The sequence below is a fragment of the Stegostoma tigrinum genome, chromosome 30 (genome assembly GCF_030684315.1).
Source record: "Stegostoma tigrinum isolate sSteTig4 chromosome 30, sSteTig4.hap1, whole genome shotgun sequence".
NCBI classification, from domain to species: domain Eukaryota; kingdom Metazoa; phylum Chordata; class Chondrichthyes; order Orectolobiformes; family Stegostomatidae; genus Stegostoma; species Stegostoma tigrinum.
Genome location: NC_081383.1, coordinates 42,287,054 through 42,299,322, shown reverse-complemented (window position 1 = coordinate 42,299,322; position 12,269 = coordinate 42,287,054). Strand labels below are relative to the sequence as shown.

General features: G+C 42.7%; 1 protein-coding gene across 1 annotated transcript in view; it reads left to right on the top strand.

Annotated features, from left to right (window-relative positions):
- The first annotated feature begins 3,413 nt into the window (after nucleotides 1–3,413).
- The window catches only part of LOC125465670 (cystinosin-like), a 33,392-nt gene continuing 24,536 nt past the window's right edge, over nucleotides 3,414–12,269 (top strand). Inside the window, exons 1-6 of the mRNA XM_048559400.2 lie at nucleotides 3,414–3,474; nucleotides 5,996–6,074; nucleotides 6,215–6,303; nucleotides 6,536–6,550; nucleotides 8,372–8,459; nucleotides 9,423–9,560. Coding sequence (XP_048415357.2) covers nucleotides 3,414–3,474; nucleotides 5,996–6,074; nucleotides 6,215–6,303; nucleotides 6,536–6,550; nucleotides 8,372–8,459; nucleotides 9,423–9,560 — 470 coding nt within the window. The remainder of the gene's footprint in view (nucleotides 3,475–5,995; nucleotides 6,075–6,214; nucleotides 6,304–6,535; nucleotides 6,551–8,371; nucleotides 8,460–9,422; nucleotides 9,561–12,269) is intronic.

Genomic DNA, 12,269 nt, shown 5'->3' with positions numbered 1-12,269 from the left:
TTAATTGAGAACAAGTTGCATTGTTGAGGCTTCAAGTCCCTTTGGCCACAGGTTTTAATGGATGACCTGATCAAGGTGTGTGATACTTGGATTTTAATTAGATTGTTGAGTAAACCGAGGCTCGGCACAACTTAAAACTCTCACCTAGACTGAGTATTCTGTTCCAGTGCAGTTAGAACACTGGCGTCTACCCAGAAATGTGGAAATTACCCAGGTATGTCCTCTGTACACAAAACAATGAATCCAACCCCGTCTACTCAATCATCAGTAGTGATGGAATGTCCTCAACAAAGCATCAAGCAGCACCTGATCAGCGTGCAGTTTAGGTTCCACCAGAGCCATTCAGCTCCTAATCTCCTTACAGCTTTGGTTCAAATATTGGGACAGGAATGGTATCAAGAAACTGGTGTCACTGGGAACTGGAGGGAAGTTTTTCAATAGCTGAAGTCATGCCTAGCACACAGCCTGATTGCAGTTATTTCAGACCAGCCCTCCTGCACAAGAACAATGCTGCTGGAGTTTCTCAAGATGGGGGTTTTAATCAACCTGTTCAGCTATTACTACTCATGTCTGAACTTGGGACTCCTAGTCCAGAGGTAGGTACTCCTCCATTGTGGCACAAGAGCCTCTAAGTGAAAGGAAAATTTCACCTGCCACTCTGGGATTTGAATCTATGCACCTTAGGAAGTTAATACAGAATGCTGGGCTGGTCATCTAATGCCATTAGTTCTCCTCACTACATGCTCTATTATAGTTGTATCTCTGGCAGGGAACTGTCTGAAAGTCCTTCCATAGAACTGGAAGTATGTGTTGGTAACATCTGACAGATTGGTACACTTTCAAATCAATCCAGTCAGCTGTTAGGACTTGGACCTGCCAGTCCTGGTCCAGAAGTAAAGTGTCTGAGATCCAACCAACTTCTCTAAAAAGCCATCCCTCTGAGATTGGAAATGGGAGTAATTGTATATTCATGATGTCTCAGATACTGAAGCAATCAGCAGTTGCCTCACAGGTAGACCTGAATGATCCACACTGGGAGTGATGAATGGAAATGAACACGAATGGCAGTTAATCACTGCTGCCAGCAAATAATTCTAACTATTGCTCCTCCTATTCACTATTAAATTGGAATCACCAGTCACAGCATCCTAGATGTTGCCATTTTCCAGAAACTGGACTAACTACAGTTGAGACAAGATCAGATCAGGCTAGAGATCTTGGTGAATAACTCTCTACCTGACTTTGCCCTAAAGCCTGACCATCCACTGACAAGGAATGCATTAGCAGTGTGAGGAATACACTCTAGTTCCCTGAATGGCTGCAGCTCTGAGAAGCTTGACACCATCCAGGACAAAGCAGCCCACTTGAGTGGCACCACATGCCCAAACATTCTCTTTACTCACACTACCATTCAGTTAGCCTGACTGCAGCTGGAAGGTCATGTCCCAGTTAATATCTTACCCCTTTTACAAAAAGAACATTAAACCACCTTCCTCAATCAGCCAAGGTTGAGGTGGCACTGGCTCACACTTAACTCAGAATGTGGCTGAGATTTGATCTTTTAGGTTTTTAAAAGGACTTTGCAAAGAGCCACTGTGTAACTCTTTATGCCCAAACGTGAATAATTGATCTGCTTTAGTGGGAGGATTGTAAACGCCTGGTCCATGTAAACAGTAACTTGCCAATTGACAGTGGCCAAAATGAAGATAGTATCTTGTGAGCAGCTCTTCAAAAACCTACTTTTACCTCAGCAGAGCCACAAAGGTGCACTGATGGTAGCATTAGGTAAGAATGGCAATGGTGCCTGAACTCTGGTGATTTGAGAAGCAAACATAAATGGGCTGTTTGGATCTAGGTTGTACTAGGTCATGAGAACCTCATGGGATTTTCCTACCTCAGGGCCAGAAGGCCCAGGTTTAAACCCCACTAGTTTTCTACAGCTGTTGTGATAGTTCTAGTTCAGTTTCTTAATCTGGATACAGTTAGAGATTTTGGGGATCCAATTGTCTCAATTTGGAAAAGAATGCTGCAACAAAATACCCCTGGCCAATCCAGTCTAGGTTGATTCATCTCAAATTCTCACTTAATCATGAAGAGCTACTTGCTGACTGAGCTTGTAAGTGGAGGTTAAGTTTCCACCCACTCCCAGATGTTCAAAGTATGATACAGGATAATGCTGGATCATGATAAAGTGTCACTCCAGTATGAAAAAACAACGCCAGCCATTAGTTTGTCCTCCAGCAATGTAACATGCTCAATCTTAGGTGGCATTGACTTGAAGCTTTGCTGTACATAGATCCTATTGTATAGGCCAAGGAAGAAGACTTCTGTCAAAACTGGGCTCAAGCCTATAAAGCAGCACTGATCCTCATTAGATGAGGATACCACTTGCTATGTAGCCATTTGGGGTGTCCCATTTTTTACTAACCTCCTGGGTGAGGAGGGTTTGTCTCTGTCTTTACTCACTTTTCCCAAACCCCCATGGGTCTGTGCAACAATGCCTCTTCAGGAAGGGCCCATTCCCTTGATGTGTTGCAGTCTAAAGGCACTGGAGCCAAATTTAACCAGTTGGTCTGCCCAGCTGACAGCAGTAAGTTGGACAATAGTAGCCAGGCCACGTTTATTTTGTCCTGGAACTGTAACTGGTCCATGGTGTCTCAGGGCTTGGATTTTTTCCTCCTGCAAACAGAAAAATACAGATGAACAGGAAGCAATGAAGACAAAAAACAGACAGCACTTCTCAGCAAAAACCTCTGGGGAATTATGCCCTAAAAGTCAGCACTTTGTTGTCATTGGTGACTAAGTTGGCATGCACTGAAAAGTAACAGCAAGTAAACAATCTTGTGCTGCAGATCAAGACCAACTGTTGCTCACTCCTGGCAAAAAGCCAGGTAAACCAGTGAAATTCCTGTCAAGAAGCACACAGGATCAAAGCCAGGATAAAGCTAACAGAACAAAAGAATCCTGGCCTACAATCCAGTCAATATTAGTATCATTTAATCTAACTGCCATAATGTTCCATCATCATACTTTCAAAATTTGATAGCATAACTTGTTTCTAATGTTTAGAAGTGATATTTTATCATCTTCTCACTTAGCACTGAAAACACTTTCTCCAATTAAAGATAATGAGAACTGCAGATGATGGAGAATCTGATTATAAGAGTGGAGCTGATGAACACAGCAGGCCAAGCAGTGCCTTGGGAGCACAAAAGCTGACGTTCAGCAAATGGTTGAATTATTATTTGGTTGTATGAAATTTGTAACATTGACTGTGCATGATCTGTTAATCTAATCCACTCCAATGTATACAGCCAAGCCTTTGGTCACATCTCTTGCTAGGTATCGATTTAGTTGGGGAAGTTCATCTCCACTAACACCTCTCCTTTTGCTATAGGTTGAAAATTGGCAGTATGAGGCTCCTGGTATTCCTTTTGACTCTCTCTTACAGCCTGATCAACTTGCTACAATGTGGTAAGTTTTCAAGATTAAACCCAATGGCTGTGAAATTGCCCTGGCCCCTAGTGATGCTGTTTATCACTGACAAAGCTATTAAGGTGTCTCTCCTCTTTAAACTAAACTACAATTTTTGTATGTCCCATTCCATCTTTTGCTTTTATTAGTCTAACTGACAATGCAGTTTGCATTTATTTGAACCTCTGGAAACTTGTCCACAAACCTGTTGTAAATATTTTTCAGATTGTTTCATGGAACATTGCATACATACAGAAATAGGGTTACTTTTTTGTATTGACAAAGCTGATCTTTCTCTCATTCAGAATGAAGGGGCTATCGGATGGTCAGAAGTATGGAGCTGGGGTAGCAGGAAAGCTAACACTTTTGGGTTGGGACCCTTCAGAAATGGAGGGGACAGGAGGGTTGGGGCTGGGAAGGTGTGTGGGGTGGTGAGTGAGTGCATGTAGGCAGTAGTCAGGATTGGTCAGTAAGGTGGGAGAGAAGATCAAAAAGCCAGGTCAAGGAGGTGGGGATGAGAGGGACGGTTGGATCTGGGATGAGGCTGGGGGTGGGGAGCTCTTGAAATGAGTTAAGGCCATCAGGCTGTAGGCTCCTGAAATGGTGTTGTGACACTGGAGGTGGCCCAGGATGGACATCCCACCCAGGGAGTGGGAGGGGGCAGTCAAAATGGCTTGTGGCCGGAAGGTGGTGTTTGTCACGACTAGAGCATAGGTGCCCCTACAAAACCAACTCCTGACTAAAATAATCAACGTTCCTGCTATTTTCCTCCAGTTCCATGCTGTTATCACCTGACAATGGGGATATGCCGACTACTGGCTGAAAAGGCAAGTGTTTGCCATCTGGCTCAAGTGCTTCAGTATCTATACTCTGTTAGCATAGAAACAGACTCCGACATGGGACAAGGAACACTTTTTTTTTGCTTTCAGTGGTAGAGGCTGACCTTGGAAACAAACAACAATGTCACTTTGATACTCTAGTGTTGTTTAGTACTTGAGTGGGGGCTATCAGTTAGCTTGGATGGCTGGACAGTGAGATGTAATAGTGATCCAATAGCAGGGGTTCAATTACTGCACTAGCTAACTTTTTCAGGAAGGCCCCTCTTCCTCAGTGCCACCCTTTTACCTGAGGTATGGCAACCATTAATGAGCAGACCTGTGGTCTGCTAGGACTAGGGGCAACTTTACCTCTTTTTTTCAATTTTTTTTAAATTGTAGATTCTGACTAAATAGGTATTTTGCCTACTCCGAGATAGCAGTGCAGTAGAACTCCTCAACTGGTGCTTGCCCACTGCAACCTTTTTGTTTCCTTGAATTTTTATTCTTTCCTAATGTCCTGAACACTCAAACTCCACTCATGCTGTGGGCTGGAGTGAAAGGAATGCAATTCTGAACTTATTTCTTCTAATTTAATCTTGTGATCTGTAATGCTGGCCTCTTTGCTAATACTTGTACTTGAGCTGTACCTAGTACTCTTGTATCCAAGGCAGTGCTGTAAATGGTGACTTTACAATTTTCACTGCATGCATGACTACATGTGACAAATCTAGTATGAGTCAGATTACAAAAATCCATGAAGCCCATTTTTTAAAAAGGGCCCCGAATGTAGGCAAGGTCCCAACTCCACTTTGACCTCAGTGAGTATGTCTAACTGGGGATACTGTCCCAGTGAGAATCTAGCCTTAGAATAAATAGAACAAAACTGAAGACTCTCCCTCAACATCTTGACCAAATTCAAACACTATTTCTCAACTGGAAATACATTCAAGCTCTATATTGGAACTGTATAGGACTGGCTCAACCACATTTGGAATAGTGTACAGTTCTGGTTGTCACATTAACAAAAGGATGTGGAAGCTTTGGAGAGGGTGTGGAGGAGATTCATCAGGATGTTGCCTGGTATCGAGGACACTCTCTATGAAGAGATGTTGAGTAGATTAGATTAGGATTATTTGTCTTAGACATAGCTGGGTGGGCCGGGAGGGTGGGAGGTGTGGCAGACTGAGGGCTTCAAAATCATGCTGAGTATAGACAGTGGATAGAAAAAGCCTGCTCTCCACACCCCACCCCCCGGCCAAGAGTGGGTGACTCAATTACTAGGATTACAATTTCAAGGTGGGTGGGATGGAGGTTAAGGGAGATATGCGGAAGCTCTTCCTACAAAGGATTGTGGGTGTCTAGAATGTGTTGCCAGTAGAGGTGGGCATGATAGTGTGCCTTAAGATGCATGTAGACAGATCCATGAATGGGCAGGGAGCAGACGAGTACAGATCCTTAAATAGGCAACAGGTTTGGAGGATCTGGATCAGCACAGGCTTGGATGGCCAAAGGGCCTGTTCCTGTGCTGTAATTCTTTGTTCTTTTGATACAATGTGTAGTTCCAACAAGAATAGTTACGGGAAAGGGTCTGGCCTGTCCACCAGCTGGTTGGTTTGGAAGGAACTCTAAGTAGCCTTTGAGTTTCCACAGTGCTTTGTGTAATGGGCTACATATGAATGATTGTTGTCACATTGCTTCCACAGAAGCCTCTGTGAAGCTGAGTGTGCCAGAGGTGGTGAGCCTAGAAATCAACAGTGTGAAGGATGTTGATATTGCTTTGAGGTAGGTCCTGCTAAAGTGCCACTTGCAGTCCTAAAGCACTTGGGAGCAAGTGTTCTTAGTTTTAAAAAAACTGGCTATTTTCACAACCATATGGTATGGTTCCTAGTAACAATGGTTTGGTTTTTGTTCATCTCTCCCAGTGCACCCTTGCAGGAGACTATAATCATTACATTCAATGTGAGCTTCTCATCAAAACAAACTTGTATTGTTCAACTACCTGAGCAAGTAAGTAAAAATATTCAGTGCAAAAATGTGGTGACAAAAGGGTTGCATGGTGGTTAGCACTGATGCCTCATGGCACTAAGAACCTGGGTTCAAGTCCACCCCTGGGCATCTGTCTGGAGTTTCTCTGTGGACTAGGAAGAAACCTACATGGACAGAGATAGGCAAGCTAGGTGGACAGGCCAGGCTAAATTGTCCATAGTGTGTAGGCTAGGTGGCTTAGCTCTAGGGAAATGCAGGATTACCAGGACACGGTTTGGGGGTGCAGGGATGGCAGTGGTGTCTGGATGGCATGGACTTGATTAGACAAATGGCCCACTTCCACACTGAATCACAATGCCTACAAAGGAAATAATTCACCACCACCACTGCTACCCCCCCCCCCCCAACCCTGGGAAATGTTGGACCAAATCTTGAACTTTTGGCTGGAGACTCTGCAGATAATCATGTTCCATCTGCATAAAACAGGGTATGTTGGGACTGTTCACAACCATGTGCCCACAATATCTCCTCTTTGCAGCTGGTGAGTGATCTAGTCATGTTTCTCAAACTGGTTGCCTGAGTTTCATTTACATATCACTGAAATGTAATTTGTAGCTGATTTCTAAGCAGAAGGACTATCAGATGTAAAGGCAAGGTGCTGTTAGCTAAAGAAAAGAAATCAGACTGGCATCTCTTTGGGGCTGGTCAGGGCTGCTCTTTACAAAAAGGCAGAACAAGATGGTGGGGAAACTCATGGGAACACCTCCTGTTCTAGCCATTCCATAGGCTAAGATCTTCCATTGGGTTCTACTTGGTGCTTTTGGGTAGCACTAAGCCCTCACTACCAATGCAAACACTGGTAATAGCAGGTGATGAATGCTTCATTGACCAAGGCACCTGGTTCAATTTACTTGAGTGACAACTGATGATGCAATCTGTAGTGTAACATGTCACAAGTAACTGATTACCTTTTTTATGACATAGGTACTCGACTGACCAAACCTGAAGCTAGCTGTTCTAACTAGAGAAGGCCACAATATTTACAGCTGGCCAGCTCTTCAGTTATACAATAAATATAGCTGTGCTGGTCAATAGTGACTCTTTAGGCCAATTGTCTCCAACAAAAGTTTGAGTATTTAGTGTCAGGAAGCACAGATTCTGAAGCTGGTGACTCAATAAGACTATTTTATTAGCATGCTGCTCAAGCATGAGATTGTCTTATCAGAAAATGATCCTGGTCTGGTTTTATATTCTGCAATCTCTTGTCAAACATATCTTTTTTTCTGCTGTAGCCTGTTGGTATGTAGTGTAGGAAACATGGGGTTAGGGACTGGCAAATCTCAGATTTGGCACGAATGTTGTGCAGTGTTTCTGTTACATCGGCTCCCTGCCGTGGAGCAGGATGTGCTGCAGACATGGTTTCACTGGGATTTTAAACAAAAGCTGAAATTACTGGTGAAACCCAGCAGGGGTCAACATCCACAAAAAAAACAATTGAGTCTAGTGACTCTTCAGCAATGTGAGTTCATTGTGAAAGACAAGGCAACTAACATCACTGCCAAGCTTTACTTCATCTGCACCCTACGCTAAAACGTCTCTGCCAAAGAAACAAAGTTTTCCCCAGTTGATTGAATTGGCCTCTAATCACACTCCTTGTCACAATTTCCATACTAAATCTTTGTATGATTTATTAACAATCTGGCCCTTTTTAGTTGACAACTTGTGCTCCTCCCTCTCTTGCTAAACTTCATTGCTCCCCTATTTAATTCTGTATTGGATACCAGCCCATCATCTGCTCATCCAAACCCGGTTGCTAACATCCTTCATGAATCCATCTCATTGGCTGTCCTTGTCAATCTGTGTTCATTCTTGTTCTAATAACTTAAAATACTCGCACTCTCTCCCCCTCCCTGATTAAAATACAATCCCTAAATCCTACTTTTTTTACACTGACTGCCGGACTGACCCTAATCTTTAGCATTCTTTACCTGAAGCTCATTGCAAAGCATGTCTAATGTGACTGGGAGTTTGGCTCCCTCCTAAATCATCTCCTCAATAACTGGAATTTTCTGTTCAGATAAGGGTTCCAAAAGATGTAAATTCAACAAGTTTCACCATTCGAGGAGTTGAAGTTGGCCAGGTGACTGCCCACCTCCAGACCAACAGCAGCAAACTGATCAGGTACACTAACTCATCTCCAGGCTGGGTTGTTGCTCTAAACACTTGCAACTTTGAATCATTTCTTGCCTGTCAGTACAGTCATTGCTCTGCTTAAGAAGCACCCAAGTTTTAACTACTCTTTATTATGAAAATGTCTAGATGTAAAACTTCATAACGAATCAGGCTTGTCTTTCTTTGTAGTAAGAGCTTTTGAAATGTAGGTCAGTATTTCCAGAGGAAGATGAAAAGTAACAAATTGGAGGGACTCAAGATCTGGCACACCTGTGGAAAGAGCAGAATTAAAGTTCAATGACTTGATAACTAAATTAACAATCTTGTCTCTAACACAATGGTGCAATATGATAACTGTATAAATACTATAGGATTAGGCAGTTCAGCTTCTCTTCCCATTCAATGGGACTGTGGCTGATCCAACACTTCAAGTCCACTTGTCTGCATTTTTCCTGTTATCTTGCCTTCTGTACTAATTAAGAATCTCAACCTTAAATGTACACAAGGACTCTAAGCTGAGGGGACAAGGAGTTTCAAGACCCTCTACCCTTTTGAGTAGATACTTGTTTTGTCTGTCTTATTGGTGTCCCCTTATCCTGATGCTGGACTCTCCCAGAAAGGAAACCACCTCAGTATTTACCTTACAAGGGTATTTGGAATCCTTTTTGATATGTGTTCGAAACTCCACTGAGGAGTTCCAACCTATTTAACCCTTTGCTTAAAAGACTGTCCATCAATATCATGGCTCACCTTCATGAATTTTCTCAGCTAGGTCCAACAGACTACAACTTACAAATATCACCTGCCTGCAAACTTCTTCCCCCTCCCATAATCCCTTCTAAAGTTGAGATTTAAATTTGAAGCTTCCTAGAATAGTTGAACAGGCCTATGCTTGAGGGTCCTGTTTTTACACTAATTTGTATGTAACTTAATTTCTCCTCAGCCAGTCTGATGGTCCGAATTATTTTGCAGGGCTCCAGTGAAAATGCGATTTCTAGTGGTACACAGCAATATTCTGCTGATAATAAACCAAGTGATTGGATGGATTTACTTCGTGGCCTGGTCCATCTCCTTCTACCCACAAGTTATTGAAAACTGGCAGCGGAAGAGGTAAAATGTAGATAGTGATTTGATTGTGGAAAATCACACTGCTTCCATATTGCAGACCTCCTAAAGCAAAATACTGTGACATGCTCAGTGTTAATCAAACACCACTGAAGAAACCGGAGTCTGGCACATTAACAAGGGAAACACAATCTCTTGAGTCCTGAATTGATATTGTTGTCAGACCTGTTGAATTTCTACAATGCTATGCAATATGAAGTATATGTTCAGCCTTTGCTAAGCTTGTTCTAGAATGTGATTGACTCTAAACTCTGCAATTCTCAACGCTCATAATTGGGTTGCAGGTTATGCTGCCAATTCCTCCTTTCCTTCCCTTCAAGACATCTGTCAGCATTTGAGTTTAGAGGACCTTCTGCACAAGTGAAAATAGTTGGGTCAAAGTCCATATTAGCTGTTGACTGGTTTACCTAATGGCTTGTTAGGGTTTTTAAAAGTTGAAGTCCTCCTTCCATATGATTGTCCAGGAAATTAAACCTGAATGGGCTAGGGTAAGAATGCACTTGATTGTTAATATAAAATTTAAGTCAGTCTTCTGCTTGAGACATACTGCAGTCCCACAAAAACATTGTAGCTATTGTTCAGTAATGCACAGCAGCTTACAACTTGGTACAGCTTTTTAAAAACTTAGAATGTGATTAAAATTTGTCACTGACATGAAACTCCTGGTAACAGTTAAACTGTACAAGTACCAGCCCCCTGCTGATCTCTTAAAACAAAAGGTTCAGATGTCCTTTGTTTTTTGACAATGCAATTGTCTTCCCTACAGGCAAGGGGAGGTTGTACCTGACAAACCTGTTAGAATTCTTTTGAAGAGGTAACAAGTATGTTAGACCAAGGAAGCCCAGTAGATGTTATCTATCTAGACTTCCAAAAGGCCTTTGATACAGTGCCTCACGGGAGGCTGCTGAGCAAGGTGAGGACTCATGGTGTTTGAGGTGAGCTACTGGCTTGGATTGAGGATTGGCTGTCTGACAGAAGGCAGAGAGTTGGGATAAAAGGCTCTCCCTTTTTTGGAATGGCAACTGGTGACGAGTGGTGTCCCGCAGGGTTCAGTGTTGAGGCTGCAGCTGTTCACCTTGTATATTCTTTTAGATGAAGGGACTAGGGGCATTCTGGTGAAGTTTGCCAATGATACAAAGATAGGTGGACAGGCAGGTAGTACTGAGGTGGTGGGGAAGCTGCAGAAAGATTTAGACAGTCTTTAGGAGAGTGGTCCAAGAAATGGCTAAAATTCAACATGAACAAATGTGAGGTTTACATTCTGGAAAAAAGAATACAGGCATGGACTATTTTCCAAACAGTGAGAAAATTCACAAAGCAGAAGTACAAAGGAATGTGGGAGTGATGGTCCAGGATTCTCTAAAGATTAGCTTGCAGGTAAAGTTGTAATTAAGAAACCAAATGTAATGTTTATCTCAAGAGGGTTAGAATAGAAAAGCAGCGACGTGCTTCAAGGCTTTATAAAGCACTAGTTAGGCCCCGTTTAGAATACTGGTGTCCAGTTTTGGGTCCCATACCTCAGGAAGGACATACTAGCTCTGGAGCATCTCCAGCAGAGATTCTCAAGGATGATCCCTGGAATGGTAGGTTTTAATATATAATGAACAGCTAAGGATCCTAGGACTGTACTCATTAGAGTTTAGAAGGTTGAGGGGAGATCTAATAGAAACTTACAAGATAATCTATGGCTTAGAAGGGGTGGATGCTAGGAAGCTGTTTCCATTAGGCAGGGAGACTAGGACCTGTGGGCACAGTCTTAAAATTGAGGGGGTAAATCTAAAACTGAAATGAGATGACATTTCTTCAGCCAGAGTGATGGGCCTGTGGAATTCATTGCCATGGAGTGCCGTGGATGCTGGGACATTGGATGCCTTAAAGGCATCCAATTGACAAATTCTTAGAAGGAATTGAGGGCTACAGGGAGAGTGCAGTGAAGTGGAGTTGAAATGCCTATCAGCCATGATTTAAATGGCAGAGTGGACTTGATGGGCTGAATGGCCTTACTTCTACTTCTGTTTTATGGTCTAATCCTTGTGGTGCTGACTGGGATTACACTTCACTGCAGTCCTGCTCAGTATTTTGTACTCTCATTGCTTCTAAATGTAGTTGTTTTAGTTCATACTTTGTAACTCCTTACCTCAACATCTACAACAATCCTGCAGCTGTATTCAAACAGTCCCCTGGGTAAGATTCCTCCACTTAGGACAGTGTTCCATGTGGAGTACCCCAGGTTTTCCTCCAGGTGGAACATGAACTGCCTCCACCACCTCAACAGTTCCTGTTTTTCTTGCCAAGACTTCAGGATGTATTTCTTCTGAAGCAAATGGATGTTTTCAACAAGTCAATTTAGCTCATATTTCCCCCCCCCCCACCAGAAATGAGGCTGAAGATCCTGTCTCCCACTAGAATTCCATAGAGTAGACAAAGCAATTATATTGTGTGATACCAGTAGCACTGCTGTTGGGTGAACAGTTAACTAAAAGATGTTTTAACTATAGGTTGACTGAAATTCTCTATCCTGGTTCCTTGTAACATGGGCTAATGTACAGCAGTTTTTAATGGGCCTTCCTACAATGCAATCTTCAGTATACTAGCCCAGTATACTACCACCCAGGGTTGCAGATGACTTTCAACTTGGGTAAAATAGAAACTTCCCTTGACTGGTGTCTGGAATATAAACAGGTGATGTTTTAT